We start from the raw sequence: 27,607 nt of genomic DNA on the forward strand, positions 1-27,607 counted from the left end.
AATCGTACCGTCGAGGCCGACGATAACACCGCTCGGTTATCCCGATAGTACGGAACGGGTCGCTTAAAGTGGCCCGTGTCCGAAGTCGACCTGCGGCGAGGTGCGATCGCCCGGTCTACCCTCCGTGTGGGTACTTAGGTAGGTCGAATTTGGCGAGCAACCCTATCCCACGCGGGGGCCGATTGGCACGATCGTGGTGAGGCCGAAAGGTCCACCCGTGACTAGTTCCCGGCGTTAGTCCGAGAGGGTCACGAGGGGATTGTCCGTCCGGTGGGCGACGTGCCGCGATTCGAGTTACGTGGCCGTTCGCACGCCGGCGGGCGCGAATCCGCAACAATATATATATATATATATATATATATATATATATATATATATATATATATATATATATATATATATATATATATATATATATATATATATATATATATATATATATATATATATATATATATACACACGCGAGGTGTGTTCAAAAAGTATCCAACCTTAATTCTCCGTGCGTAAACAAATTAAGCTAGGGAGGTGTGGTTTGGTGCACGTATGGAGGCGATCCTAATTCGTATGCGTGAATATTTTCCCGCCTGCAGAAGCTGTCAGTCGCCGACAGACCGCCGATGAGTGAGGAAGTGTAAGTGAGCGCCGTCGGATTTTCGTTTTTGACGAAATGACGGATCACTGTGGTCTCATCGCCAGTGATCACTGTGTTGAAGAAGTTGGGATCGCTGTTCACAGTCTCCAGCATGTCCTGTGCGATCTCCAAACGGAGTTGCTTCTGCTCGATCGTTAGCAGCTTTGGCACGAACTTTGCTGAGATTCTCCTTAAGCCCAAATCCTCAGTCACAATGGAATGAATGGATCCAATGCTGACGCCCGCTTCGTCTGCAAGTTCTCTGATCGTGATTCGACGATCCTGCATCAGCAGGGTCCTCACTTGGTCAATGACGATCTCATTTCGGGATGTTCAGGGCCTCCCAGAACGTGCTTCACTTTCCACTGATGTGCGACCATCTTTTTGAAGTGGTTGTTCCACTCTTTTATCTGTGTGGTGCCCATTGCTTCGTTCCCGAAGGCCTGTTGAATCTTGCGGATCGTTTCCACTTGGGAATCGCCAAGCTTTACACAATATTTGATGCAGTAGCGTTGTTCAAGTTTTTCCGTCATTTTGTCAAAAACGAAAATCCGACGGCGCTCACTTACACTTCCTCACTCATCGGCGGTCTGTCGGCAACTGACACCTTCTGCAGGCGGGAAAATATTCACGCATAAGGATTAGGATCACCTACATACGTGCACCAAACCACACCTCCCTGGCTTCATTTGTTTACGCACGAAAAATTAAGGTTGGATATTTTTTGAACACACCATATATATATATATATATATATATATATATATATATATATATATATATATATATATATATATATATATATTAATTGCAGTCCACCTGTGGCCAATTAAATTGATTGGACATGATTTAGAAAGAAACACACCTTTCCAGATAAGGTCCCACAGTTGGCAGTGCATGTCAGAGTAGAAACTACCATGTGGTCCAAGGAACTGTCCGTAGAATTCCGAAATAGAATTGCAAGGAGGCATAAACCAGGGGAAGGGTATAAAACGATGTATGGAGTATTGAAAGTTCCCAAGAACACAGTGAGCTCCATCATTAGGAAATGGAAAGAATGTGGAACTACCAGACTCTTCCTCGAGCTGGCCGTCTGACCAAACTGAGCAACCGGGCAAGAAGGACCTTGGTCAGGGAGGTAACCAAGAACCCAATGACCACTCTGACAGAAATACACAGTTCCTTGGCTGAGATGGGAGAACCTGCCGGAAGGACACCGATCTTTGCAGCACTTCACAAATCCAGGCTTTACAGGAGAGTGGCCAAACGGAAGCCACTCCTGTGAAAAAAAAACACATGATGGCATGCCTCGAGTTTGCAAAAAGTCATGTGAAAGAGTCTGAGAACATGAGGTAAAATATTCTGTGGTCTGAGGAGATGACAATTGAACACTTTGGCCTTAATGCAAAGCGCTACATCTGGCAGAAACCGAGCACAGCTAATCACCCATCTAACACCATCCTATCATGAAGCATAGTGGTGGCAGCATCATGCTATGGGGATGCTTTTCTGCGGCAGCAACTGGGAAACATGTAAGGACAGAGGGAACAATGAATGGAGCCAAATACAGGCAAACCTTGATGAGAACCTGCTTCAGAGTGCAAAGGACCTCGGACTGCGGCGAAGATTTATGTTCTCACAGGACAATGACTCCAAGCATCCAGCTAAAGAAACACTGGAATGGCTTCAGAAGAAGAATGCGAAAGTCCTTGAGTGGCCCAGCCAAAGCCCAGACCTGAATTCCATTGAGAATCTGTGGAAAGACTTGAAGATTGCTGTTCACCGACACTCTCCATCCAACTTGACAGAGTTTGAGCAAACCTGCAAAGAAGAATGGGAGAAAATCCCCAAATCCAGATGTGCAAAGCTGATACAGATGTACACAAGAAGACTTGAAGCTGTAATCGCTGCCAAAGGCTCTTCTACAAAGTATCGACTTCGGGGATTGAATACTTATTGATGCAAGACTTTTAAGCTTTTCATTTTTAATCATTTTGTAAAAAAAAATTCTAAAAAAACATGTTTTCACTTTGTCATTATGGGGTATTTTGTGTGGATCAGTGACAAAAAATTTAAATTTAGTTCATTTTAAATTTACTTTGTGACACAAGTTGAGGGGTGTGAATCCTTTCTGAAGGGTGTGTGTGTGTGTGTGTGTGTGTGTGTGTGTGTGTGTGTGTGTGTGTGTGTGTGTGTGTGTGTGTGTGTGTGTGTGTGTGTGTGTGTGTTCTCTATCTTTATGTATCATACTCATTCATATTAATTTTTCCCATTCCTATCATGAATTATGCCTGGCGTTGGCCTTATAGTTTGAGTGGTGGGCTTGTGATCCGAGGGTCATGATTTCAAGTCCCGCTAGGCTCTTGAATTAATACCAGGTGGGGCTGACTCAGCCTGTCATCCTTCTGAGGCCGGCAAAATTAGTACCACCTTGCTGGGATGATTGAGCCATTCGAGTTTCCTGCATCGGAGTGACGACCAATCAAGGATTGTGCCCAACAGCCCAGAACACTGCTTTGGCAGCACCGACGCTCTGTACAGAGTATGGTCCCACTGGATGGATGGATTAGCTTGTTCTTATCAAAATTCCAGGAGCCTTTGTCGATATTTCAATAATATTCAAGAGTTTTTGTCCACCTTCAATCATTCCTTTTCTGTTTAGGGATTTACTGAAACTTCATTCAGAGAATCTCCTCTTCCATATATGGCAATGCTTAATTACAACCTTGTTCACTCTTCACGCTCTGATAAAATTGGAGGTGGAGTTGTTATGTTTATTAGTTTGTTTGAAATTTCATATCCACGTGATGACCTTACGCCGTCTTCTGATAGCTACGAAAGCATTTACATTGAAATTGAACACGAGTTTTCCTGCAATTTGATTGTAGGTAACGTTTATGGGGCTCCTGGTTCTCATCCTGAAATTTTTCAACGATGTCTTGATGTTTTTGCTTGAGAAAGGAAACGGTATTATTCAATGGGAGATTTTAATTTCAACTTACTCAATTGTTCGAATCATCAACCCACTGATGACTTTGTTAATACATTTTACTCATATGGATTCCATCCTCTGATTGACCAGCCAACTCACATTATCCCTCAAAAGCACTTCCCTTCTTGATACTACACTGACCAATAACAATGATGATATCCACTCAGGTATCCTCAATACTGACATTTATGATCATTTACCTAGATTCCAGATTACTCCATACTTTCTCAATTACACTTCTGTTCAAAAGAGTTCGGCTGTATTATACTTGTCACTTGGGATATCAACTATAACACCTTGTGTTGTTCTCCTGCAGATATCAAATTCATGGATTGGGGTGGGGGGGGGGGAATGTATAAATCCCATCAAGCTAACTCTGCTTACCATACTTTTCTTTCTCTTCTCACTAACTCTTGCAATCACTATTTCCAACTTATTACGAAAAGGAGTGGAAGAGGAAAGACCAATTATCCATGGCTCACCAAATCTATCATCAACTCCTGTAATTACAAAATTAGGCTTTATCGACACTTCTCGCATAATCTAAGCTGTTAGAGCCAATAAATCCAATCATAGAGATATATTTCTAATTCCTTCAATTCTTATTTAACCAACATCACTAGCTAATAAAATCTCACCAACTAACAATCACTTCAGGGACTATTTGCACAACTCCAATATATCATCTCTTTTTTTTTTCCTTGTACCAACAAATAATTTTGAAATAACTGAGATCGGCAGGAAGCTCAATCGTGTCACGAGAAGTTGTGGCTTTGATGAAATTCGTTCTTCTGTTTTAAAGTCTGTCATGTCATTTATTTCTCACCCCTTAGCCCACATATTATATCGATCTTTCCTTACTGGTTCTGTTCCTCTGAATCTGAAGGTTACTAAAGTTACTCCCGTTTTCTAAAGTTGCGATCGTCAGTCCATTCACAATTACAGACCTATATCTGTTCTTCTGTGTTTTTCTAAAATTTTGGAGAGACTTGTTTATATTACTGGTGAACCAAATTTCTCTCGAAATTTAACATCATTTTCGATGAGCAGTTTGGCTTTCGTAGCAAGCACTCCACAGATATGTCTCTTATTCATATGACATATTTAATTTCAAATGTGCACGCACACTCTCTGACAGATTGTATATCGTTGGTGTTTTCATTCACTTATCCAAAGGCTTCGATATGATTGATCATCATATTCTTCTCTCCAAACTTGATTTTTTTATGGTGTTAGATGTTGTGCTCTTCAATGGTTTAAAGACTATCTTACTACTAGGCAGCAATTTAGTCGTTAAAAGCTCTAATTCTTAATGGAGAGCTATCAGCTAAGGAGTTCCCCAATGATCTATACTTGGGCCTCTTCTTTTCCTAATATATATATATATATATATATATATATATATATATATATATATATATATATATATATATATATATATATATATATATATATATCCTCTCTCTTCTTCTTTCTGCTGCTCCCGTTAGGGGTCGCCACAGCGGATCATCCGAATGATCCGCATAGTGATTTGGCACATGTTTTACGCCGGATGCCCTTCCTGACGCAACCCTGGTCTCCTCTTACAACACATGGATATGGTACACCTATTCTAACTGGGGTATACACCGGCCCAGTACACTGGTACTCACTTTGCCGACCTCGGAAGGATGACAGGCTGAGTCAAGCCCCTGGTGTATTAATTCAGTGGCCCAACGGGGCTTGAACTCGGGACCTTTTGGATCCCAAGACGCTGCCCTAACCACTGCGCCAACACCAGGCTCATATATATATATATATATATATATATATATATATATATATATATATATATATATATATATATATATATATATATATATATATATATATATATATATATATATATGTATGTATGTATGTATGTATGTTAAGCCACATACTTCTTCTTTATTATCTTTTTTTTCTTCTGCTGATGATATGACTGTCGTCTCTTCCAATCCCAGTTACAACTCTTTGATCAATACTCTGAACAGTGAGCTCATCAACGTTTCATCCTGGTTTAAAATCGAACAAACTTTCCATAAATCCCAATAAAACCAAGTGTATGTTCTTTAACAAATCCACCAACCTCTATCTGACATCATCTAGTCTATCTATATTGACACTGAACCTATTGTTTGTGTTCATTGGAGAAATTTTTAGGTGTTACCTTGGATGACAAACTTAGCTGGACAAATCATATTTCATCGACGGCTAAGATTGTTTCTCAAAACACGGGCGTACTGTCTAAACTTCATACGTACCTTCCTTCCTCCTTACATTTTCTTCTCCCTGTACAATACCTTAAATCTCCCTCACCTGAACTATTGTAACATTGTCTGGGCATGCTCCAGTCAACAATCAGCTACACTCAGTCTCAGTTATTCAAAATCACGCCATAAGGATCTGTACCCTTTCTCATCCACGGGACCACACCGCATCTCTTTTCACCAAACTCAACACATTGACACTTTTTTAAATTAATAAATTACATACAGGGATAGTTATATACAAGCATATCAACAATGTTCTTCCACAAATCTTTTTATTTTACTATCAGCAGTCCATGACATCCACACTCATTTCACGAGATCACAAGATAACTTATTTCTACCTTTTACTCGTACATCATATTCTATTGATGCACTACATTATTACTGGCCACGTCTTTGGGATAGTGTTAATGGAGTAGTGAAGGCCCAGTCGTCTGTGGGTCGGTTTAAGTCTTCTTCGAAAACCAAATTTGATCTCGTATTATTGAAAGTTTCCTTTCTTACACGTCGATTTGTTATTCACTCTTGCAAGTCTTCACCTCATTGTTTTTTTCATTTTTGTATCTGTTTATTCTTTGGATTGTTATTCACGGTATTCTTGACCATTTTTCCTTAATTATTTGCCATTCGGTAATTTTGGTTTAATTTACAGTTAGTCCATATGCATATCAACACAAGCCTTGTCTCCTGAAAATGCCTCCGTATGTGTTACTTTGATTGTATCCTCCTGAGTTCAAGTTCCAGAAATATTACCTTCATATATTTTTGTTTCACTGTAATTATAATGGCAATTAGAGAAAGAAATAAATGTTTTTTCATAAATACAGATTATGATGCAAAGATGAACCGGTTAGATTTTGGCATCAAGAGGTCAAAGGTCATAGGTCACGTCAGGTAAAAATGTGATACTTGAGAACGGCTGAAGGGATTTAAATGAAACTTGGTTCAAGTACGTGTAATGATGGAATAATGTGGGCAGAGGCACATCGGTCAACATCACGTCGTCGAAGAGTGCCGTTCTAGTTATTAGTATTTTTAATTATTGGAATTGTTAAATAAAAGGCAATGGTATAATAATGGACCGCCAAATCTGATGAGTCCACCAAATGAAGTTCATTAGCTTTTTTTTTGACGAAAAGGTTCATTTTTCTTCCGTCAGTGTCACTCCTCCAGTTGACAAGTTTCAGATGGCATTAGACTATTTCCATGAAGGTATTTCACTTCAAATCGAATAACAATGCAGGTACATAAAGTTTATTTCTTAATGGAAAAGGTTCCGGGCAAGCCGCTGGGCACTCAGGAACCAGACAAGTGTATTCTTCGCTTTATTCAGGAAAATCAAACATTACATCAATATTTGTACAATCCAATAAGGTCTCCCTGTTGAAACAAAATATTTACAAGGATTACGAGGAAATTTTTTGCACAGGAGGCCATTCGGCCCATAATGCCTGGACCACACCAATACCTGATTTTATGAATCCGTTGATACCCCTTCCCTTCGTGTGCAGCCTTTTGGCTGCTACACTGGCACTCATTTCGCCGACCTCAGAAGGATGACAGGCTGAGTCAACCCCCTGGTGTTAATTCAGCGGAAAACGGGGTTTGAACTCAGGACCCAAGGATCCCAAGCCACTACCCTAACCACTAAGCCAACACCAGGTTTTAACAAATAAATGATATTACATTTGAATGAATGCTCACGACAGACCTCTTCTACTCATGACTCTGCGTGTGTGTGTATATATATATATTGTTGCAGTATTCGCGCCCGCCGGCATGCTGACGGTCACGTAACTCGAATCGCGGCACGTCGCCCACCGGACGGACAATCCAGTCGTGACCCTCTCGGACTAACGCCGGGAACCAGTCACGGGTGGACCTTTCGGTCTCACCGCGATCGAGCCAATCAGCCCCCGCGTGGGATAGGGTTCCTCGCCAAATTCGACCTACCTAAGTACCCACGCGGAGGGTAGACCGGGCGATCGCACCTCGCCGCAGGTCGACTTCGGACACGGGCCACTTAAGCGACCCGTTCCGTACTATCGGGATAACCGAGCGGTGTTATCGTCGACCTCGACGGTTCGATTAATTATCGGGCGTATTCAGCCCACTACCAACCCTTTACGTGAAGCAAGATGAGGATTCAATGAAGGAAATGACGAAGCGAAGCGGGAAACAGTTCAACACAAAGCACATTTATTCGCGCCGAACGGAAAGCACACATATTCAATTCCACCAAAAGCACACAGAAAAGAAAAACACAATATTACACAAAAAGCAAATATAAAAGAGAAACACAATGCAGAGCTATCCGACTACCGAGCACACGGCAACACTTATACAATTTTACTTCACAGACGGCGCCGACAACACATACCCAAAACCAAGGAAAAGAATACCCTCAAGGATGAGGCGGGCCTGAGGCCGAGACCGGGTCGGGCCTACCCGTCTGGTGATGAGACGCGGAGCGGCGATGGTGCCTCAACTCCGCGGGCCTTGCGGGCAGTGTCTGGTAGGGGGTGGGAAAGGGGCCCCCTTGGTCGCACTATCTCAGCGCGGGGGAAACAGGAGGGGGTTGCTGATGCTCGGGGTATAGAGGATTTTTATTGCCCCGCAACGAGCGTCTCCACCTCGGCCAGGTCGCGCTGTCGGCCTCCCTGGGGTGCAGCTCCCTGCACGACGCGAGCACCCCCTCGTCTGCCCTCGCCGCCTCTCCACAGCTCCGTCCCCTCCGTTCCGACTCCAACGCACACGACGACCAGCTCCTTCTTGCCAACTCCACCGCCCGCGAAGTCTTGCCTCTCTGTTCCCTCTCGACTCTCCTACTCTACTACTCTCTGGACTGACGAACACGGTCGCTTTTATCAGCCCCGTAGCTTTGCCCTCTCCTCTTTGACCCCCTCCCTTCGACCTTTCACCTCGCTCCCCATTGGCCCGAGAAAAAGTGGGCGTGAATGCTTTTTGATCCATAAATTTGCATATAACGATAGCCCTCCAACGCCCTGGAGGCGGGGCCAAATCGCCCCTCGCTCACCGATTGGACGGTAAAAAGTGGGCGTGTGTCGTTTTTGATCCGTTTTTGAAGCACAAAATCCATGATTTTGTACACGCTGTTCGGCGCGCGCCCTGCACGAGTCCAACACCGGTACCCACAGGCGGCGCAAGAACGGGGGCGATGCGACGGTTGCGAGGTGTGACGTGAAGGTCGTGGCGGTTGTGGTGAAGCGGTGGTTGGTGGTGGTAATCATGGCGGTTGGTCCAAAATAAAGATAGCAAAAGAAAAACGGCTATCCTGAAGAGTCGCAGCACGCATAAATGACATGTATTCCCACTAGACAACGGGTTTGGGCCTAACTACACATGTACTTACTGAGATACCTCACCTAAGGGACCTGAATGGTGGTTTGCGAATTTGGTAACCACAACAATATATATATATATATATATATATATATATATATATATATATATACATATATATATATACATATACATATACATATACATATACATATACAGTCATGCACCGCATTACGACGTTTCGGTCAACGACGGACCGCATATATGACTGTGGTCCCATAAGATGATAATGGAGCTGAAAAATTCCAATCGCCTCGTGATGTCGTCACCATCGTGGCGCTGCCAGTCGTTTAAAAGTACAGTATGGCACATACAATTATGTACAGTACATAATACTTGATAATGATAATAGACAACTTCAGTGTGGCCCCTTTATAACGCGATCGTTGAGGTCCATAAAATGTCATCGCGAAAAAAGCGGGGTCGCGCTAAATCGGCATTCAAGAAAACCAGCGTTTAAACTGACCCAATGTTGACCTAACATCCGAAAACACCCCGATTTTCACCCTATTTGACCCGTTTTTTGCACGTTTACCTTCCAGCAAGTAAATTACCTTTGAGTTAAAGAATTCAGCGAATAAATCGTTGTTGTTACAGTAGAAATTAAAACGTAAATTAATTTTTAGTAAAGCTTTTTATGTGGTTAAAACATTCGCACAGTTCCGAAAATATATCACACAACTGACAGGTGCTCGTTTCTTTATTTGTAAATTATAACATCGATGCAATGATGACGTATTTATACCAGAGAGTTAGTGTCAAAGCCACCCAATGCTCGCCTGTTTATACATTTATCGTATTTAAAAGACTAGTCTAATAATATTTTTTATAAAGCATTGCAGTGAAGTCTGATCCAAATAATTTTAAAGCAATATATGTATTTCTCTATTGTAATCAGTAAAAAATAGTGTGGTAGATAAAAACATTAGAAAGGAAAAAACTTTAACATTGATGTGCTACAAAAAAGTTAAGTTCAAAACAGGTCAAAATTTTTTTAAAATTGAAATTATTTTTAAATTTCAACTTCACTACATCAATAATATACCCCAAAGGAACCTCCATGCCAAATATCAGCATCCAAGTACACATATTAAATGAATGGCAAGCTTCAAAATAACTTGCACCAAAAACTTTAACATTTTCACGCTCACGCTGACACTCATGCTCACGCCGGGGGTATCACTATAGCTCTCTGTTCTTCGAACAGGCGAGCTAAAAATTCAAACGCTATTTATTCACCTTTCTATAATTGATGCGAGAGGAGATTGTAAGCAGCCCCTAACAACACACATGGCCATCATGAACAGCACAAAGGTAAAACTAACACATCTTCCGTTTATCTTGGATGTGGGACAAGATGTGGAGGTGGAAGACATTGATATTGATGATCCTGACCCTGTCTAGGCTGAGGCTAATGTGTGTGTTTGTGTGTTAGTTTCAACAAAAAAGTTTTAAAAGTTAAAAAAAACAAAAACATTTGTACAGCTGTGCAATGTGTTTGTTAAGGGTTAGGGTTATTACAAAAGAGTCAAAAAGTTTAAATTAATTAAAAAGTTTATAAAGTAAAAAAGTTACAGTGAGCTAAGGTTAATTTATTATTGAAGAAAGAACAATTTTTATTTATAAATTTATTGTCGCCGAAGTGTAGTGTTTATAAAATCGACAGTCGTGTACAGTAATGTCCGAGGCCTTCACATTCACTCACCACTCACCCACTGACTCACCCAGAGCAACTTCCAGTCCTGCAAGCTCCATTCATTGTAAGTGCCCTTCACAGGTGTACCATTTTTTTTTTCATCTTTTATACTGTATTTTTACTGCACCTTTTCTTTGTTTAGATACACAAATACTTTCCATTGTGTTATAATTGCCTCCAGTATTCAGTACAGTAACATGCTCTGCAGGTTTGAAGCCTAGGAGCAATAGGCTATACCATCGAGGCTTGTGTAAGTACACTCTATGATGTTCGCACAATGATGAAATCGCTTAACGATGCATTTCTCAGAATGTATCCCCGTCGTTAAGTGGCGCATGACTGTATATTCATCTTTCAATGACTTTGATGTCTCGCTCACCCGCACATGTCCACATTTACCATGACTGTCAGCTTTTCCTGTCTGTTAACTCATCCACTTATCCCCTTTGTTCCCTTGACTTTTTCCTTTGGCCTATATGCATTGTTGCCTGCCCATTCATTCCTTGACAAATTGTCTCCCCCCTCCCCTCCTCCGTTGTCTCTTCTGTTCCAATGCTTATGTGTCAGGCTCTCACCTCTGTGATGTCAGCTCTTCCATGAGCCTCGATCTCCGTTTGAAAAAAAAATTCAAATTTTTATGTCTAGACAATAAGCCAAACTGAGTTCAAACCTCAACTGTGGATTTAAAATTATTTTTTCTTCAATGTAAACTGTATACAGTATTTTGATGTGTATTAAATGTTACACACAAAGCTATCCATTAGCCAGAAAGAAACGCCCAGCCAATTTCATCACAGTCTGCACTCACCCCGATCTCACCTTAAGAAAGGGCACAAGGTGAGGCTGGGGTGAGGATTTCAACTCCTTCTGCAACCTGGCCGTAAACTCCTCGGGTTCAACCTTGGCATCCTGAGAGAATGGGCAGGAGAACCATCATTTACGGATCACGTGACAGCTATGGCACATCTGCAAGGATTCTCGACAATCCGTCTGTCGCCAGAAAGAAAAAAAAAAAAATATATATATATATATATATATATATATATATATATATATATATATATATATATATATATATATATATATATATATATATATATATATATATATATATATATACACACACATACATGTATGTAAAAAAAATAAAAACAAAACATTTTTAATTCCAAGAAGCACGAAGAACAACGAATGTAACGTGTTAAATAATGTGGTGTGAAAGACGCTGAATCAACGGTTGTAAACTTCCTAAAAATTATTTTTTCCTCTAAAATCTTTCTTTTAATTTTCAATTGAATCTCTTCAATTGTTCAATACTTTGGTTCTTGAGGAGGAGGTTGGTTCAATACCTCAATACTTGAGGAGGAGAAAAGTTCAATACTTGAACACTTTCAAAAAAAACCTTCCTCGCAGTATTTTGGAAAAAAAATATTCAGACCGTCTCACGTCCTGAGGGTGGAGTAACTGAGAATCGGCATTCACGCCGTCTCAAGCCCTGAGGGTGTAGTAGCTGTCTCAGATTCTGCATTCAGACAGATATGGCGGTGCCTCGCGCTTTGTTTAGTGCATCCTTTTCTCAAAGATTGTTCCAAAATCGTCATTTTCTCCAAGTTGGCAGAAGGCTTGCAATTGCGCAAATGCATGGATAAACCTCTGGATGACAAAAAGCCTGCCAAAAGGTTATCAATGTCCAGGCAGTAACGGTTGACACAACTGAATGATCCTTTTTCTCTCAACAGCGTTGAAAAGCGCAACGAGTGCACGTGCCGGGAGGTTGAAACGATTCATCGTTCTCCCTTTGGACATTTTCAAAGGACGTGGCAACGAATAGTCTGTGGGTCTGCTTGGCAAAATTCCTTTGGGGAACATTTCACAATGGCCACCCCCCTATTCGGGGGTTTGTCGTCAGCATTTTGCAAACAAAGGACCGATTCAACATCCGTTTCAAACTTCTGATGACTCCAATACAGTGTTTGGTCTTCCGGTTTATGAAGTCATCCTTCAGGATTTTGAGTCGATTCGAAGAACGAGCAGAGCACTCACCCTGCAGCGATCTTGCTCCGAGCGTGCAACACGTTCTTCCGACACGCCACTCTATTTGGGCGGTGTATAGGCAACAGACTGCTGCCTCGATTGCTCCCGAAAATAAAAATAACCCGGATTGCGTACAAAAAGCAAAACCATGCGTTCTGCTTATACAACACATTGTGGTGATATAACGAGGATAACTGTGCACTCTCCTCATGCTCAAGCACAACTTCAGTGTGCCCTCGTTAATGTCTGAAAGTTTCAGCTTCCTCGGTCAAATCCTCTCGGAGGAGTATATGATACGTGCATACACATGTGCTGTAGTTCCATTATCGTAGGATAAGCAGATTCAGTAAGCCTGGTGTTGGCTTTACGGTTAAGGTGGCTGGCTTATGATGTCAGGGTTTTGAGTTCAAGCCGTTGCTGTGCTGTTGAAATACCACCAAGTGGTGCAACTCAGCCTGTCATCCTTCAGAGGTTGGAAAAATGAGTTCCAGCTTATTGGTAACGGGGAATTGCATCAGCGGCACAGCTATGCCTCAATAAAATGATACAGCCAAGCAGCCACACGCTACATAGGAATAAATAAATAAAATTTAAAAAGCACAGAATCAGTGGCATAACGATTGCAGGATCCGCTCAGAGTCTGGAAGGTCGCTGGTTCCACTTCGACTGGTGCCGAGTCACACCAAAGACGCAAGAACGGTTTGTTCTCCTTCCTTGCTCGACACTCGGCCTTTGATGGAAAGAGCACAGTTAAACACCACAGGTTGGCATCCCAATGAGGGAGAGGAAATTGCTCCCTAAATTTCCCCCCTGCTGAGTGTGGGGAGAAAAGAAGGGTCATAAAGATGACGTTGCCGGTACCCAGAATGTCTCAGGAAGGTATGTCACTTCCCTCAAACTCAACGGCCGTGTTTGTCTGAACATGAATCCGGTGTCGTCTCGAGCATTTCTCTGCACGAGTGTGCTCGATTTGTGGCGCAGCTTCACCTTGGGCCTCAGACCCTGCAGAAATCCCGATGTAGTTTGTCGGACTACATAGATCATTATCGAATGTGTATTCCTTTGTAACCAAGTTCCGTTAACAACAATCATTGTTTGCTGTGTGCAAATATAAAAGCAAGAACTTCCTCACGATGGTTTTCACAGGATTCCAAAAACCTTCAGTCCACCAATTTACGTTTGTGTCGTGCATTCTCAAAACCACTCGGAGTTTTCGTGCACGCACACCTTTTTCGACGCCGTCTTCAAATTGCGCAACAGCACGCACGATGAACAGGTCTAACGTTATACCCCTTACTGGACCATTACGAGTGAGTTGCAAGTTGTTTACGAAGATACGTTCCACCGTCCATCATGTGCTGGGATGGCGTTCACAAGAACCCAATCTTCCGCATCAACTGAAAGTGCCTCCTTCTGTAAATCGGTCAATTCTGTTCGACGGAACGACAAGCTGCAAGTCAGGAAAAAGGACTTTCCTCACGACTCGTCACAAGGTTAGAAAAGGGATGCGACGACTGACTACGCCACCCATAAACGCGTGCATTAGAAAAGAAGAATTAAATAACTAACCTTCAAAGCTGCATTTTAAACCCAAATTCGAATCATTGTTCGGCTGGCAGTATGGCCGAGAGATGCGCGCATGATAGCTCGTGTGCGCATCTCTAAGAGTAGGCGAGCTATCGCCGGGACCCTGAATAAATTCCTACTCGAACGAGCACAGGGCCTTGTGCTGCACACGGGAGGAGGAGGATGATGAGGAGGAGGAGGAGGAGGAGGAGGAGAAGGAGAAGGAGAAGGAGAAGGAGGAGAAGGAGAAGGAGAAGGAGAAGGAGAAGGAGAAGGAGAAGAAGAAGAAAATCAGTTTTGATTTTTCTTTCTCCATAATGTCTACATTTCCAAGTCATGAGTTTTAAACATCTGTAGAATACACAGGATGATCTTCCACATCATTCACACTTTGCAACTCCGCTCCACCTAGGATGAAGACCACCACTCGAATAACCAGCTGAGAGTCGACATCCCTCGAGCTCAAGGCTAATGTACCTGGCTGTAACCATCACATTGTGAAGAAACAGTTGAGTGCTCAGAAGATTAAACCTACCAGGAGGCTCTGGACAAGCTCCTTCACATTCCGCGTGGTCTCAGGCAACTGCTGTCCAGACGATGCCAACTTGATGAGCGTGGAGAGAAAGTTCTTACACTTTTTTACATTCTCCATCACTTCCTGTAATTTTGGCAGCCAAAGGGAAGGTCAGGAGTGGGAGAAAAAAACAAAACAAAAGGTGCTTCCTTCGTAAAAAGTCTCAACGCGTGTGAGCACTTATCCCACCCATCAGACCTTCATCGCATCACACAATGTCTCTCCAACTTTATCCCATACACTTAGGGTAGCTGCCCAACACAAGAAGATTACTTTTCTTGTTAGGTGGTGGTGGGGAAGGAACAACGACTCGGTTCATTACACAAGACACGTCACCAAGAAGCTGAAGTCGCGCAGTTTTTTGTTTTTTTTTTCAGTCCAGGCAAAAATGCGACTCGTATTTATCAGAAATGGCCAAGAACGATACATAGCACGATATCTCAAAAAGTTGTGGACGGATTCGCATGAAACGTGGTGGACAAGTTGGATATGTGACGAGGACAAATCGGTTCGATTTTGATGGAGATCTGAGTCCGGATCCGGATCCGAGAGTTTTTTTTTTAATAAGTGGTTCTTCACCACTTATGAGATAGCACGATATCTCAAAATTGTGGATGAGTCATGACAAAACAAGGTTAACAAGTTTGCTATTTGACAAGAATAAGGCGGATTTGATTTTGGTTCAGGTCCAGATTCAGATCCGGCCTATCGGTGGGATACAATACGTAAACTGTTCAGCCTGGCGGAGGTACGCACTCCACTCAGTGCTGTTTTATTCAGTTCATTCTGTTTCGTCAAATGGAGCTCTACGAATTATTTCTAGCTTGTCTGTTTGTCACGAGATTTTTGTCCACAGCTTTGAACCAATCGTTCTGAAGTTTTTTTTTTTTTGTGTCTGGAGGTGATGGCCAAGGATAGCAGCGCACATTTTTGGATGTGGATCCAGATCATGGAATTTTTCAAGTGATTCTTTACCATCGAGAGATAGGACCAAAAATGATATATAGCACGATATCGAAAAAACAGTTGTCGATAGATGTGGAAAAAAAAAAACTTTGTGGACACGTTGGGTGTGTGACAAAGAAGAATCGATTCAATTTCGGTGAAGATCTGAGATTTTTTAAAGTGATTCTTCACCATTGAGTGATGGGGCTAAAAAATATATATAGCACGATATCTCAAAAAAATATTGGAGGATTCGGCTGAAACTTGGTGGGCAGGCTAGTTGGCTGCCAAGGACAAAATCGATTCGATTTTGATGAAGATCCGAATCCAGATAAGATAATTCCCCTCCCAAAGCACTTCTTCACCATTGAAAGATCAGGCCAAAAACGATATAGAGCATGATATTTCAAAAAGTTGGCTCTGACAAAACTTGGTGGATGAGTTGGGAAGGCGACAAGAGCAAGCTGATTAAATTTTGGTTCAGATCCGGATCCGGCTTATCGGTGCAATACAAAACGTAAACTGTTCAGCCAAGTGGAGGTATGTTCTCTATCTACCGAGTGCCGTTCTAGTCATCGACGTTTTTGGAAGGGATTTGTGAAGGTTGAAAAAAAATTGAAATCTTTTCTTGAAGATTATTCGCGTGTTGCGTCTCAAATTCTCCACGACGGACTGAGAGGCAACACATTGATTCGCTGCGATGTTAACGCTCGTGTTCACTTACGACTCAACAAGGAACGAATCGTTTATTACTCGTAATACCTGCTCCCTCCAGGAGCGGAATATGATGTCAATATGACCCACCCTCTGGCAGGGGGGCAGTGGTTAAACCACTTGCACTGTTACATGTGTCCAGGTTATTTGCGCATTGTTACACATATACTTTCCCCCCTTCATGGGAGGGGGTAAGGGTGTTCAGGAATTATTTTGTGCCCAAGACCTGGCACTGGGTGCTGCCTTAAGCACATCCAAAATCTCACGAAGATCAGCCAAGTCGTTTGATTCAACAACATTCACACATACATATCCACCCACATACTGTACGTATACAAGGAGAATTGCCGAATTTTTGTACAATATACGAAATATGACCGTGTAATGTTTGCCAAGGTGAGATGTTTATTCTAAAAATTGATCTCATGGTTGATTAGAGTAAAAAGGTGACAAGTTACAATGTTTTAGTTGGATGCTGCATGAAAAGATCGGGAGAGTTCAGTGAATTTCTGCTTCCTCCCCGTGAACCATTCTCTGTCCAAGTAAATATAAATGGGAAAACATAGCGAAATGAGGGAAGGGAAGAATAAAAGTCAGTCATCAGTTGCTTTGTTCTGTACAAGGCTGCACAGGTGTGTTCGTGTAATCGCTCATGCTCTAGCTGCAAGTTTGGACCTTACTTGCCTGCCGGTTGGATATTGACCGATTTAAAGAACCTTCGGGATTTGTGACAAACATATCATCTTCGACGCTTGATTATTAAAGTTTGACATTTCTGAGAACGCTGCTCATTTTTCACCAGACCCAGTCATCCACTCTATGCCTGCGAGGTCAGCGGTTCAAACCACGACCAAGTCATACTAAGGACGTACAAACAAGGGGTACATGCCGCTTCCTACTTCTTTTCTGCACATTTGGGAAATGTGGATACCTCAGAAATATATTTTTGTACATTTCAATTCATTTCATTGTGGCAAGTCCCATAACCTTTGTCTACTTTGCCTATCTCTTCACAAGCATGTCCTATCAAAGTAAACTTTCTTAACTCACCCAATGATGGCCACCCAGCAAAGAGAAGATGTATTTTACTTGTATACTCATGAGCAAAATAAAATGTGCCTCGCACAATGCCATCGATAACTGTCCAAGATCAGGACAGATGTCCACAACTTTATCTTGATTTATCAACCACCCGGTCATTGAAGATTTCATACCGGGGTGAACACGATCGTTTGTTGTCCCGCAACAGCCGGTACCGCCGCCGGAGGAGGAGTTGGCACCGTCACCGAGGGCTTGCAGGGTGTCGGCAAGCCTGGTGACATGACCGCAACCTGTCGAAGGAGTAGGACATTCCGAGACAAATAAACAAATGGAAGGTGATGATGAATATGAACTTGTACATTCTCAATCAGTCTCTGACAAGTCATCAGACCGCTGGACCCCCACCATAAGGTCATAAGCTTACGTCAGCCGTTTTTAGCTTACAATTTGTTTTGTTTTTTAATCTCTTGGACTGGTTCAACTTTGCTCCGTGTCCCACAATTTGCATAATCCACGTGCATTACAAGCATGGGTCAGCCTGAAGGGTCTCGAGTACAAAGTAAAAATGTGAAAAGACTGACAGGTGAAGGGTATGCCAGTTGCCCTCCAGCCTTCAACATCAAGATGGGACCAATTTGGATATCTTAACCTTTTGAACCCTGAGCTCCTTGGACTTTCGGTTCCCCCACCCTGGGCTCCCTGGAGAAAAATCCGGCCGCTCCGGGGATATGGAGGTTTCAATAGCGGCCAGTAAATGGCCGCCATAAGTCCAGCGGAAATGTGAAAAAGCATGTTGTGGCGTCATTATGAAGTTTTTTTTGGGGTTGATTCATCATCTCTGAGCTATCCTGGATCAGAATCAGCCGGGTGCCAGACTCGCACCCTTGAGGAATTTCTTTTTAGGCGAAAAACAAAATGGCCGCCACCCACTTCCGATAAATTCTGTTTTGGGTGAAATCTTCACTTCTAATGCACTTAAACACAATTTTGGTGTCTACCACTATGTTTTCATGGTCAAGGAATCCGATAATGATAAAATTGAAGGTGTATATATATATATATATATATATATATATATATATATATATATATATATATATATATATATATATATATATATAAGACCTGCCTCATATTTTCAAGATGGCCACCATTTTCAGATGAAAAATGCCTATTTTGCAGTTCCACTGATCACTTCGAGTAAGAAATTGAATTTGATGAACCCTCAAATATTAATACTACGTACAATAGTAGTCAATGACGGCTGAAGTAACTTACTTGCAATGATCGATGAATTGATGATTATATTGGAATACGATTTTTACACAAATATATCCGGATACATGTGGATAGTTGACTATGACTTTGGGTTATGTCTTAAAGTGAGTATGTACATGTATATGATTTTGAAATTACCTTTTATTTTTAGGCAAACAAATATTAACGTTGTTAAGGATGCAATGTTCTACATGATGTTCAATCTTCGTCATGGTCGTCGTGATTAGCAGCTACTGGCCTTGTCTGTTCATTACAACAGTCTGATCCAGCATTACAACAGCAAAACATCGAACATGACATCTGTGCTGCCACACAACCACACCTCCCGGTGGAACATGGCCGGCTGGTGGAGCATCCACACTGGATCAGCTGCAGAATGGTGACTGGTGCAGCAGACACATCAGGTGGAAGTGTGGTTGGACACAACGTCGCACCATCCTCACCTTCTTGCCATCCATACTTGATGGGATCCAAGTTCGGAGGGTCTGACCGAGTGGCCGATTTCCATATAATGACTTGATGATGAGCGCGATGTACATGTTGAACAAAGGCATCATGCGGTGGGGGCAACAACTTCAATTTCGGAGCAGAGGTAATCTTGGAGTTGGCCATCTTCGACTTCCACAACTGATACCGGTGTGTGGACATGTTGTGGGGCCGGGTCTCGGTGGCGAGCACGTCCGCGAGAGGGAGCAGGAGAGTCGGCTCCACCGAACACCCGGAATTTATAGGTAGTCACCCCGGATAACTCCGGAGTTGACGGGTCACTTAAAGGACCATGATCGCCAATACTTCGACGACGTGGGGTAGGGTTAATTGCCCAATTTCAATATACCTAAATACCCACGCAGTCTAATTAACGGGGAACCACACCCTCGGCCGACTCTGTCCGATCCGAGTCTCAGGTAACGACTCGGATCCAGCGTAACCGAACGGAGTTACCAGAGCCGCGCCGGTCCAAATGTACAACTCCGGCACTGGCCTTCCTAATTCCCAATACACACCGTGGCAAACCAATGGCAGAAATGACAAAGAACGAGCTGGTACATTCAACAAGAGGGGAATTTATTAACAATAATAATTGGGGAGGGGAACACAGAGCAGAGTTATCACGAATAAGAAATGTAATGTACAATGAGCAAAAGAAAGCACTTAATCAATCCTACTTGAAGACGGGCCCACACACAGACACACACCCAAAGAAATGGACCCCATCGGGTCTTCATTGAAGGCTTCCAGCTTGAGGAAAGGTGAGCTGGAGACCAGAGCCTGTGCTTGGACCTGTCCACCAAGTGTGGTCTTCGACAATCCGGCTCGGCAGGACTCGAACCCGTAACACGATGCCACTCCAAGCACCAGGTACCGCGCTCTCCAACCGGCCACGCACCAATCAACCAAGACCAAGGAGAAGATCAGTGACGATGATGACCCAGGGCCAGACAAACCAGCCAGCACCAAGACCTGCGATCCCCAAAACGACCAACCTCCCCAGCCTGGCATTCCTTTATATCTTTCTTGTCTGGGGTGAGAAAAAAAAAAAATCGCCATCTGAGGCGGTCTCCACCCTCATTGGCCGGGGTGTCGTGGGAAGGTCGCCCTCTGTGCGTGATCTCCAACCTCATTGGCTGGGGTGTCGTGGGAAAGTCGCCCTCTGTGGCCATCTCCACCCTCATTGGCCGGGGTGTCGTGGGAAGGTCGCCCTCTGTGCGTGATCTCCACCCTCATTGGCCGGGGTGTCGTGGGAAGGTCGCCCTCTGTGCGTGATCTCCAACCCCATTGGCCGGGGTGTCGTGGGAAAGTCGCCCTCTGTGGCATCTCAACCCCATTGGCCGGGGTGTCGTGGGAAAGTCGCCCACTGTGGCAATCTCAACCCCATTGGCCGGGGTGTCGTGGGAAAGTCGCCCACTGTGGCAATCTCAACCCGATTGGCCAGGGTGTCGAGGGAAAGTCGCTCTCTGTGGCGTGATTGGACAAGGGGCACACCCCTGCCTTCCTGGGCGGAGTCTCGATCTGAGGCGATGGAAATCTATGCCCACGTATGTGGTCGAACACACGTGGGCAATGGCATCGGTGTGCGAAGTGAAGTGAAGGAGATTTGTTGTAAAATAAACTCCGCAGTGCACACATGTAATTCCCGTGAGACACAGGAAGGGGGCCCTAACTATAAACACATACTTTTCGAGATAACTAAACTTGGGGACTGCTGTCTGTCTGTGTGCACAAGGCTTCCAGATTCGTAACAATATCACCTTCGACTTTGGAACCATAACATGCAGCAATGAAGGTAGTTGCCTCAGATATCAACTTTTCCTCGTCTGCTTCCAGCGACCAAGTAAGGTGGGATGACCGCCCATTAGTACCTTCAGCGCTGTGGCCTTTCAAATGCCAAACAAATATGACACAGTATCACATTCGGTCAGAGCATGTACATCAGGCAGATATTTGGCGATGCTTTTGTGTTTCAGTTCTGTTTGGCGAATGTCTACGTTCGCCCTCCCAGCACACGGACTCTCCATGCTGACATCCACAGTCATCTTTTCCTCGAAGTAGAAATGAATCAACAGGACAAAGACATCTATATCGTCGCAGACCACTTTGATATGTGAGTCACCACTGACACCTGACACAATTCTAAGTGATGGATGAAGATGACATCTGCTTCTTCATGGTGTGTTTTCAGATCCTGTATCTGGAGAGTGGAATTGTTCCATACTTGTACTGGTGTGGGATCTTTTCCGGTGATCACCGGTTTGGTCTGGTTGTCCATAACGTGGGTCATCAGATATTGACAGATCAAATCGATCAGTTGTACTTTGTTGGCGGCTACATTTAGGACCACTTTTTGAGCTGGAAGTGTTGTGTGTAAGTCGAGTTGATGTTTTCGACTTGAATCGTGACCTGCGCGACTGGATCTCGTCATTTGTTTCGTGCTGATTTTGATGTACCTGTCGAAAATCAGGTATACGTCACAACACTCCAGGTGGTATTTGATGGTTCCCATGAAGTTGATCACATAATCCTCAACTGTACCATTTGTGGGCCAATGTACAGTCCATAACATGGCGCATCCATCGATGATGACAGCATCCGGAACACCTTGGATTCGACTCGATTGCTCAACTTGGAGTTTCGTCCTCAGGATTGCTTTCGACTGAGCCCGCATCGCACCGCTCTCATCAAACAAGGAGGCTGGGACAGGGGACGGTTCGTAAGAGAGGACATCCTCGATATCAATATCCCTGTATTGTTGGAGACATACGACTCGGGTGTAGATCAATTCGGTATCATACACTGGCCTTCCATCCAGCTTGATGCTCTTTTTGGTCGAAGTCATCAGGGTCAGTTTCCTGGTTAGTGTCTTGTTGGCCATCCAGATTCAAATTCCGCCATCTGTTGTCGTCCAATCTTGAGAGAATCATCAACGTTTACCTTGTCTGCCGCATGAAACATAGCAGTAGACACCAAAATTGTGTGTGTAAGTGCATTAGAAGTGAAGATACAGCCCTAAACAGAATTTATCAAAAGTCGGTGGCGAACATTTTGTTTTTCGCCTCTAAAAAAAAAATTCCTCAAGGGTGCGAGTCTGGCACCCGGCTGATTCTGATTCAGGATAGCTCAGAGATGATGAATCGACCCCAAAAAAAACTTCATAATGACGCTAAAGCACGCTTTGCCCTGAAATGGCTGTTTGGCATCGAGACTACCAGGGGTCAAAGGGTTCAGAGCATAAACTGTGTCCAATAATTATTATTATTTTTTACACCGTCTTTGCACACTTAAGACAAGCTTTTGCAAGAAGGGCATCACAAGTATTGAAAAGCAATGGGTAGAATAAGAACAGGCATAATCTATAGATACAGGTGCTAACAACAACACCATGGCACTCATTCAAATTTCAGTTCGACTTGGTGGACAAGAAACGATGGTTCAACACAAACTGAAGATATTATTCGTTCATAATCATCATCATCCGTGTCCCATAAGCTATGGTTAACAGGTCGTACGTTAACACACGAAGATGCAAAGGAGCTTTATCGAATCTGCCACGAAGCACAAACAAACAAAGAAATAAATAACATCTTTCATTGTTGCATCACAACTGCACATAATGACACCTTTACTTTTCCTTAGCAAACATCAAGATGAACGTGCTTTTTTTCAAATCAGTACACAACTTCAACACCATCCAGGTGAAAAGGCAAAGCCGAACGATTATTACTTCGGAAAAAAGTGAATCAATGTGGTTTTACTTTCGTCATGAGAGTGAGAATGTTACCGTGTTAATGGAGACCGTGGGTGTCGGTTGCCTGATCTGGCTGGAGGCCAGAGGTCGTGGTAGGGTGGTCGTCAGGCAGGAAGGAGAGGAACCTGCCGTCACAGTCTGGATAGAATGAGGGGAAGTGGCGAGGAGCAAAAGCAGAATAGAAGATTAAATATATCTGATCCGATCTGTTGAAGGCTTTCCATTCATGGAGTCATTGTAGCAGGGTGAAGGAATGCACATGATGGGGGGGGGGGGGGTCAGCTTGATGATGATGATGATGATGATGATGATGAGTCATCAATGTGAAAAAGCAATCCTGTTATAAAACTCAACATAGGGCGAGGGTCTCGCTCCGACACCCTCGAAACATGATAAATATACTGGCACCTCAAGTCTTAGGCTACCGTTCCACTAGAAGGTCATGCCCGGAAGTCATTTGTTTTGCGAGTGCAGGTGGACGACGACGGCCTTCTCCGCTTGGACCACAGCATACAGGTTGGCAGTCTTCGGTCCTCGATCACATTTCGTCCAGTCTTTCCCCACCTGCCCTGACTCCCCCTCCTCCCCCCTCTCCCAATTCCTCAAATTTGCATGCATTCATCCAGCAACTCATTCGATGCCAACTCACTCCCGAGTCCAAGCTTTCTGCTGAAGTTCGCTCATTCGTCCTCCCTTTAATCCCATCTGTGGATTCGTTTATCCTGTCAATGCTCTTTCAACCAGTCCATTGAGGAAACTCATCGTTACCTCCATTAATAACCCATGAGATTTTTTGTTCAAAAATTCCGTATCATTCGTCTACCTGCAGCTTTCTGGACAGACACGCCGTTGTGACTTTGCATTTCCCTCAACAGGCTGCTCCTCTCTTCCTCCTCAGTTCGTGTGACCTGCCATCCTCACAAGCCCAAATGTTCTACAACTAAAGAGGCTTGTACTGAAAAAAAAAAAAACATCTTAATACGCAGTTTGAAAATAATAAAATAAAATAAATAAAGAGTTCAAACTCCCTTTTCGACGCCATTGGAGACGATAGCACCACAAACCTCTCCCGATGGACAAACAAATGGAAGGCATTGGAATTCAGAAGCATTTGAAGGACCGCGATCCTCCGGCTACATCCGAACCGAACGGTCCCCACAGCAAGACGATGGATCGGTGCACACCGCGGAGGTACATGCGCCTCTCGTTCGACGGACGGAACTATTCCTCAATCTGCTCACCAGATAGATCTCTGTGGGTCTTTTTTTTTTACCCATTTTCAATAAGACAGACCTTGATCGAAATGGAGTTGTGAGTAATGCGATTCGACATCCATGGGGAGGTGGAAATTCCTCCTCGATTGCCCTGCGCACAGAAAAGGTGCCGTGACGAAGACGACGTCGCTGGTAACCCAGAGCGCTCTGGGCTCCCCCCAATCTCAGCGGCTGTGTTTGTGTGAAAGTCAAGTCTGGTGTCGTCGCGTGTCTGTGTTGCAACTCCACGAGCCTCAGAGCCTGTAAATAAATAAATAAATAAACAAACAAACGATGCAGGTCCAGGACATCGATGCTTCGTTGAATCATTGGATTATTAGGATCCCAAGTGCACCCATTCAGAAGGAGAGTGCTTTAAAGGGTTAAGTATCTATTTACATACATGTGACATGTATCGCTTGCTCTCATGTTATAAAAGTGATTTCAAAAAACCAATTGAGGGATTAAGGAGGATGGTGGTGGGGGGGGGTAGATGAGGGGTTTTGAAAGATGGATACAAGGCTCAGGGTAGAGACGATCTCAGACATTCATGTGGATTACACGGACATCAACGGACAATACACAGTCTAGGTGTATGGGATTTGAACCTACAGGTAAGGTTCCCAGAAACGAATCATTAGTGATCTGGCATTTGATAAAATCTCAGGTCGTGGAAGTGCGAGATCACCGTGCATGCACAAGCTGCCATCTATTTATTACATATGCAACTGTGGCTACATTTTTAGCCCACCCTTGCCCTCCAACCCTCCCGACCCCACTGCATGTGTAATAAACAAACAGTCTCCAAACTGTTTTATACGTGTAGACAGCCCTCGGCACGATATATCAGCATTCGGTACGTTACCGGCAGTGTAGTAAAGCGAAGGGACTGGGCAGCGGGAGAGCCAGGGTGATGGGCAGTGCCAGCTTGAGCCAACATCGGCTGCTGCTGGATCAGGAAGAGCTGTCCCTGCTCACCTGCTCGCACCATCACTGTACCTGAGAGATGGAGAAACAACTTGTCGTCCGCGTGGAGAGGAATCTCGTTTAAAGCGACAATATTCAAAGGCAAAGATGCTGAACGTAGACACAGACGGAGAAAGAAGAGAGAAACGTGGTGTTCGTGGACGTACCTGGAGGAAGAGCAAAGCCTGGAGGAAGTTGGATGGTCTGCTGCTGGAGGGGTCGGGGTGCAATGATCTGGGGAGACAGGAGCCGTTGCTGCAACGCCAACCCTGGCCGGGCCACTCCGGCTGCAGTCGGAAGGCTCACCCGGACTACCCCTGGTAGGGTTAATCCGGCGCCCGGTGCGAGCATGGGGGAATTTGTGGGGCGAGGAACCTGCGCTTGCGCTGGGACGGGAGTCGGGCAGTGGAGACCGTCAGCGTTCGGCGTCCCCAACGCCGGCGAGGGTGGATGAACCGATATGATGTTAGGTGTTATTACCGGAGTGACAGGCGTGGGAGTTGGTGCAATGACAGGTGCAGGAGACGGCGTGGAGGATGGTATGGGAATGGGAGTGGGGGGTGGCACAGGGGCAGGTGCAAGGACAGGTGTGGAAGCAGGCACGGGGGCTGATGAAGGGGTCGGTGCAGAGACGGGCGTGGAAGTCGGAACGGGGGAAGGCGACGGAGCGGGTGAAGGAGCCGGCGAAGAGCCTGGTGCTGAAACCAACACAGGGGTGGAAGCATGACCCAGAGCTTGGTTTGCCGCCACGGTGGACACCGGCGTCTGGGGAGGAACCGGGTTCACCGCGGGCACCGAGACCAACGCTGGGACCGGTGAGGTCCTGGTGCCTGCGGGTAAGGTGGTTGAGCCAGTGGCTCCATTGAGAGGTGGTCGCTGCAGAGCAATTGTCGGAATTAGGGCAGGACGAAGCACAGGACCACCCAACAGCACGTCGTCGGTCTTGCACCCTGGCCCCAAAACCCCATTGTTACTGCTGCTGTTCTTGACGAGCGTCCTGTTAATAAAGGCGGCGTTGCCCCCTCCGTTTGCAGGGCGGACCACGGGTACCGGTGCCGCGTGCTGCTGAAGACCCAAAGCCGAACGTTCGGGGATCTTCTTTGCAGCCCAGCGCTCATCAATGTCACCGTCCTGCTGCGCATCCACCGGGCTGACACCTTCGCCGTGACTCTGCAAGCCGTCTGCGCGCACCGCTCCAGGGCTTCCCGGGTTACCTCGACTCCCTGAGCTGCCCTCACTCACGGGGTTCCCCTGGTCCCCGGGGCTTCCCTCACTCCCGGGATTCCCCTGACTGCCGGTGTTTCCGTGACTCCCGGGGTTTCCGTGACTCCCGGGGTTTCCGTGACTCCCGGGGTTCCCCGTTTGCACACCACCTCGGCCGGGGCTACCTGCTCTCGCCGTTCCCGGGCTGCAGGGATTCTCCTGTCCTTGCCCGGCCCAACCGCCCGAGTTCGCACCGTGCCTGTTCGCCGCACTTGTTCTGCCCACGGCGCGAACGGGCTGCGCAGCGGCGCCGGCGTGACCGAGGCGAGACTCCAGAGAGCCGACGAGAGCACTGACCGCCCGCTCGTCCAGCTCTTCGGACAGTAGATCCAGCAACGGATCGCCCGCGTTCGCCATCTTGCGCGGGCCGCGCCGCGCGCATGCGCGACTGAGAGCGTGACGTCATGCGCCATTCGTTGAAACCCCAACTTGACTCCGCCCACTATTAACCTGAGCATTCCTCGTCCGATTTCACCGCCGATGCGCCGTTCGCCGTTTGCACCGCACCGGTCATTCGCTTCTCCGGCATCGACTTCCGTCAGATATTTCAGGCAATAAATCCCATCGCCGTGATTCATTATTTAAATGTTTTTTTTATTTCTACTGTTTTAAAATTCAGCATATTTTTGCTTTGCATGCTCAAGATGGAGGAATTATTATTATTACTCGGTGCTGGAGAATTTTTTGCCGTTTGTGAAAATTTGTTCCTTCAATTCAGCCTCTGATTTGAGTCCAAGTTTCAATGATTACA

The 27,607-nt window shown here is 44.7% G+C and overlaps 1 protein-coding gene across 9 annotated transcripts in view; it reads right to left on the bottom strand.

Annotated features, from left to right (window-relative positions):
• The window catches only part of LOC147023906 (transcription initiation factor TFIID subunit 4-like), a 63,494-nt gene extending 36,234 nt beyond the window's left edge, over nucleotides 1-27,260 (bottom strand). For 5 of the 9 annotated variants that reach the window (XM_085889886.1, XM_085889885.1, XM_085889890.1 and 2 more), the window contains exons 1-6: nucleotides 25,761-27,259; nucleotides 25,493-25,626; nucleotides 23,408-23,512; nucleotides 18,027-18,143; nucleotides 15,115-15,237; nucleotides 11,799-11,888 (exon numbers count right to left, since the gene is read on the bottom strand). In XM_085889886.1, coding sequence (XP_085746012.1) covers nucleotides 11,799-11,888; nucleotides 15,115-15,237; nucleotides 18,027-18,143; nucleotides 23,408-23,512; nucleotides 25,493-25,626; nucleotides 25,761-27,213 — 2,022 coding nt within the window. In that variant the 5' untranslated portion in view covers nucleotides 27,214-27,259. Of the gene's footprint in view, nucleotides 1-11,798; nucleotides 11,889-15,114; nucleotides 15,238-18,026; nucleotides 18,144-23,407; nucleotides 23,513-25,492; nucleotides 25,627-25,760 lie in introns of all 9 variants that reach the window. The other 4 variants (XM_085889893.1, XM_085889894.1, XM_085889892.1 and 1 more) reach the window with 1 other exon arrangement.
• Between the last annotated feature and the right edge of the window lie 347 nt (nucleotides 27,261-27,607).

Source organism: Eptatretus burgeri, chromosome 7 (genome assembly GCF_056783735.1).
Source record: "Eptatretus burgeri isolate ZD-2024b chromosome 7, Ebu_testis_v1, whole genome shotgun sequence".
Lineage (NCBI taxonomy): Eukaryota > Metazoa > Chordata > Myxini > Myxiniformes > Myxinidae > Eptatretus > Eptatretus burgeri.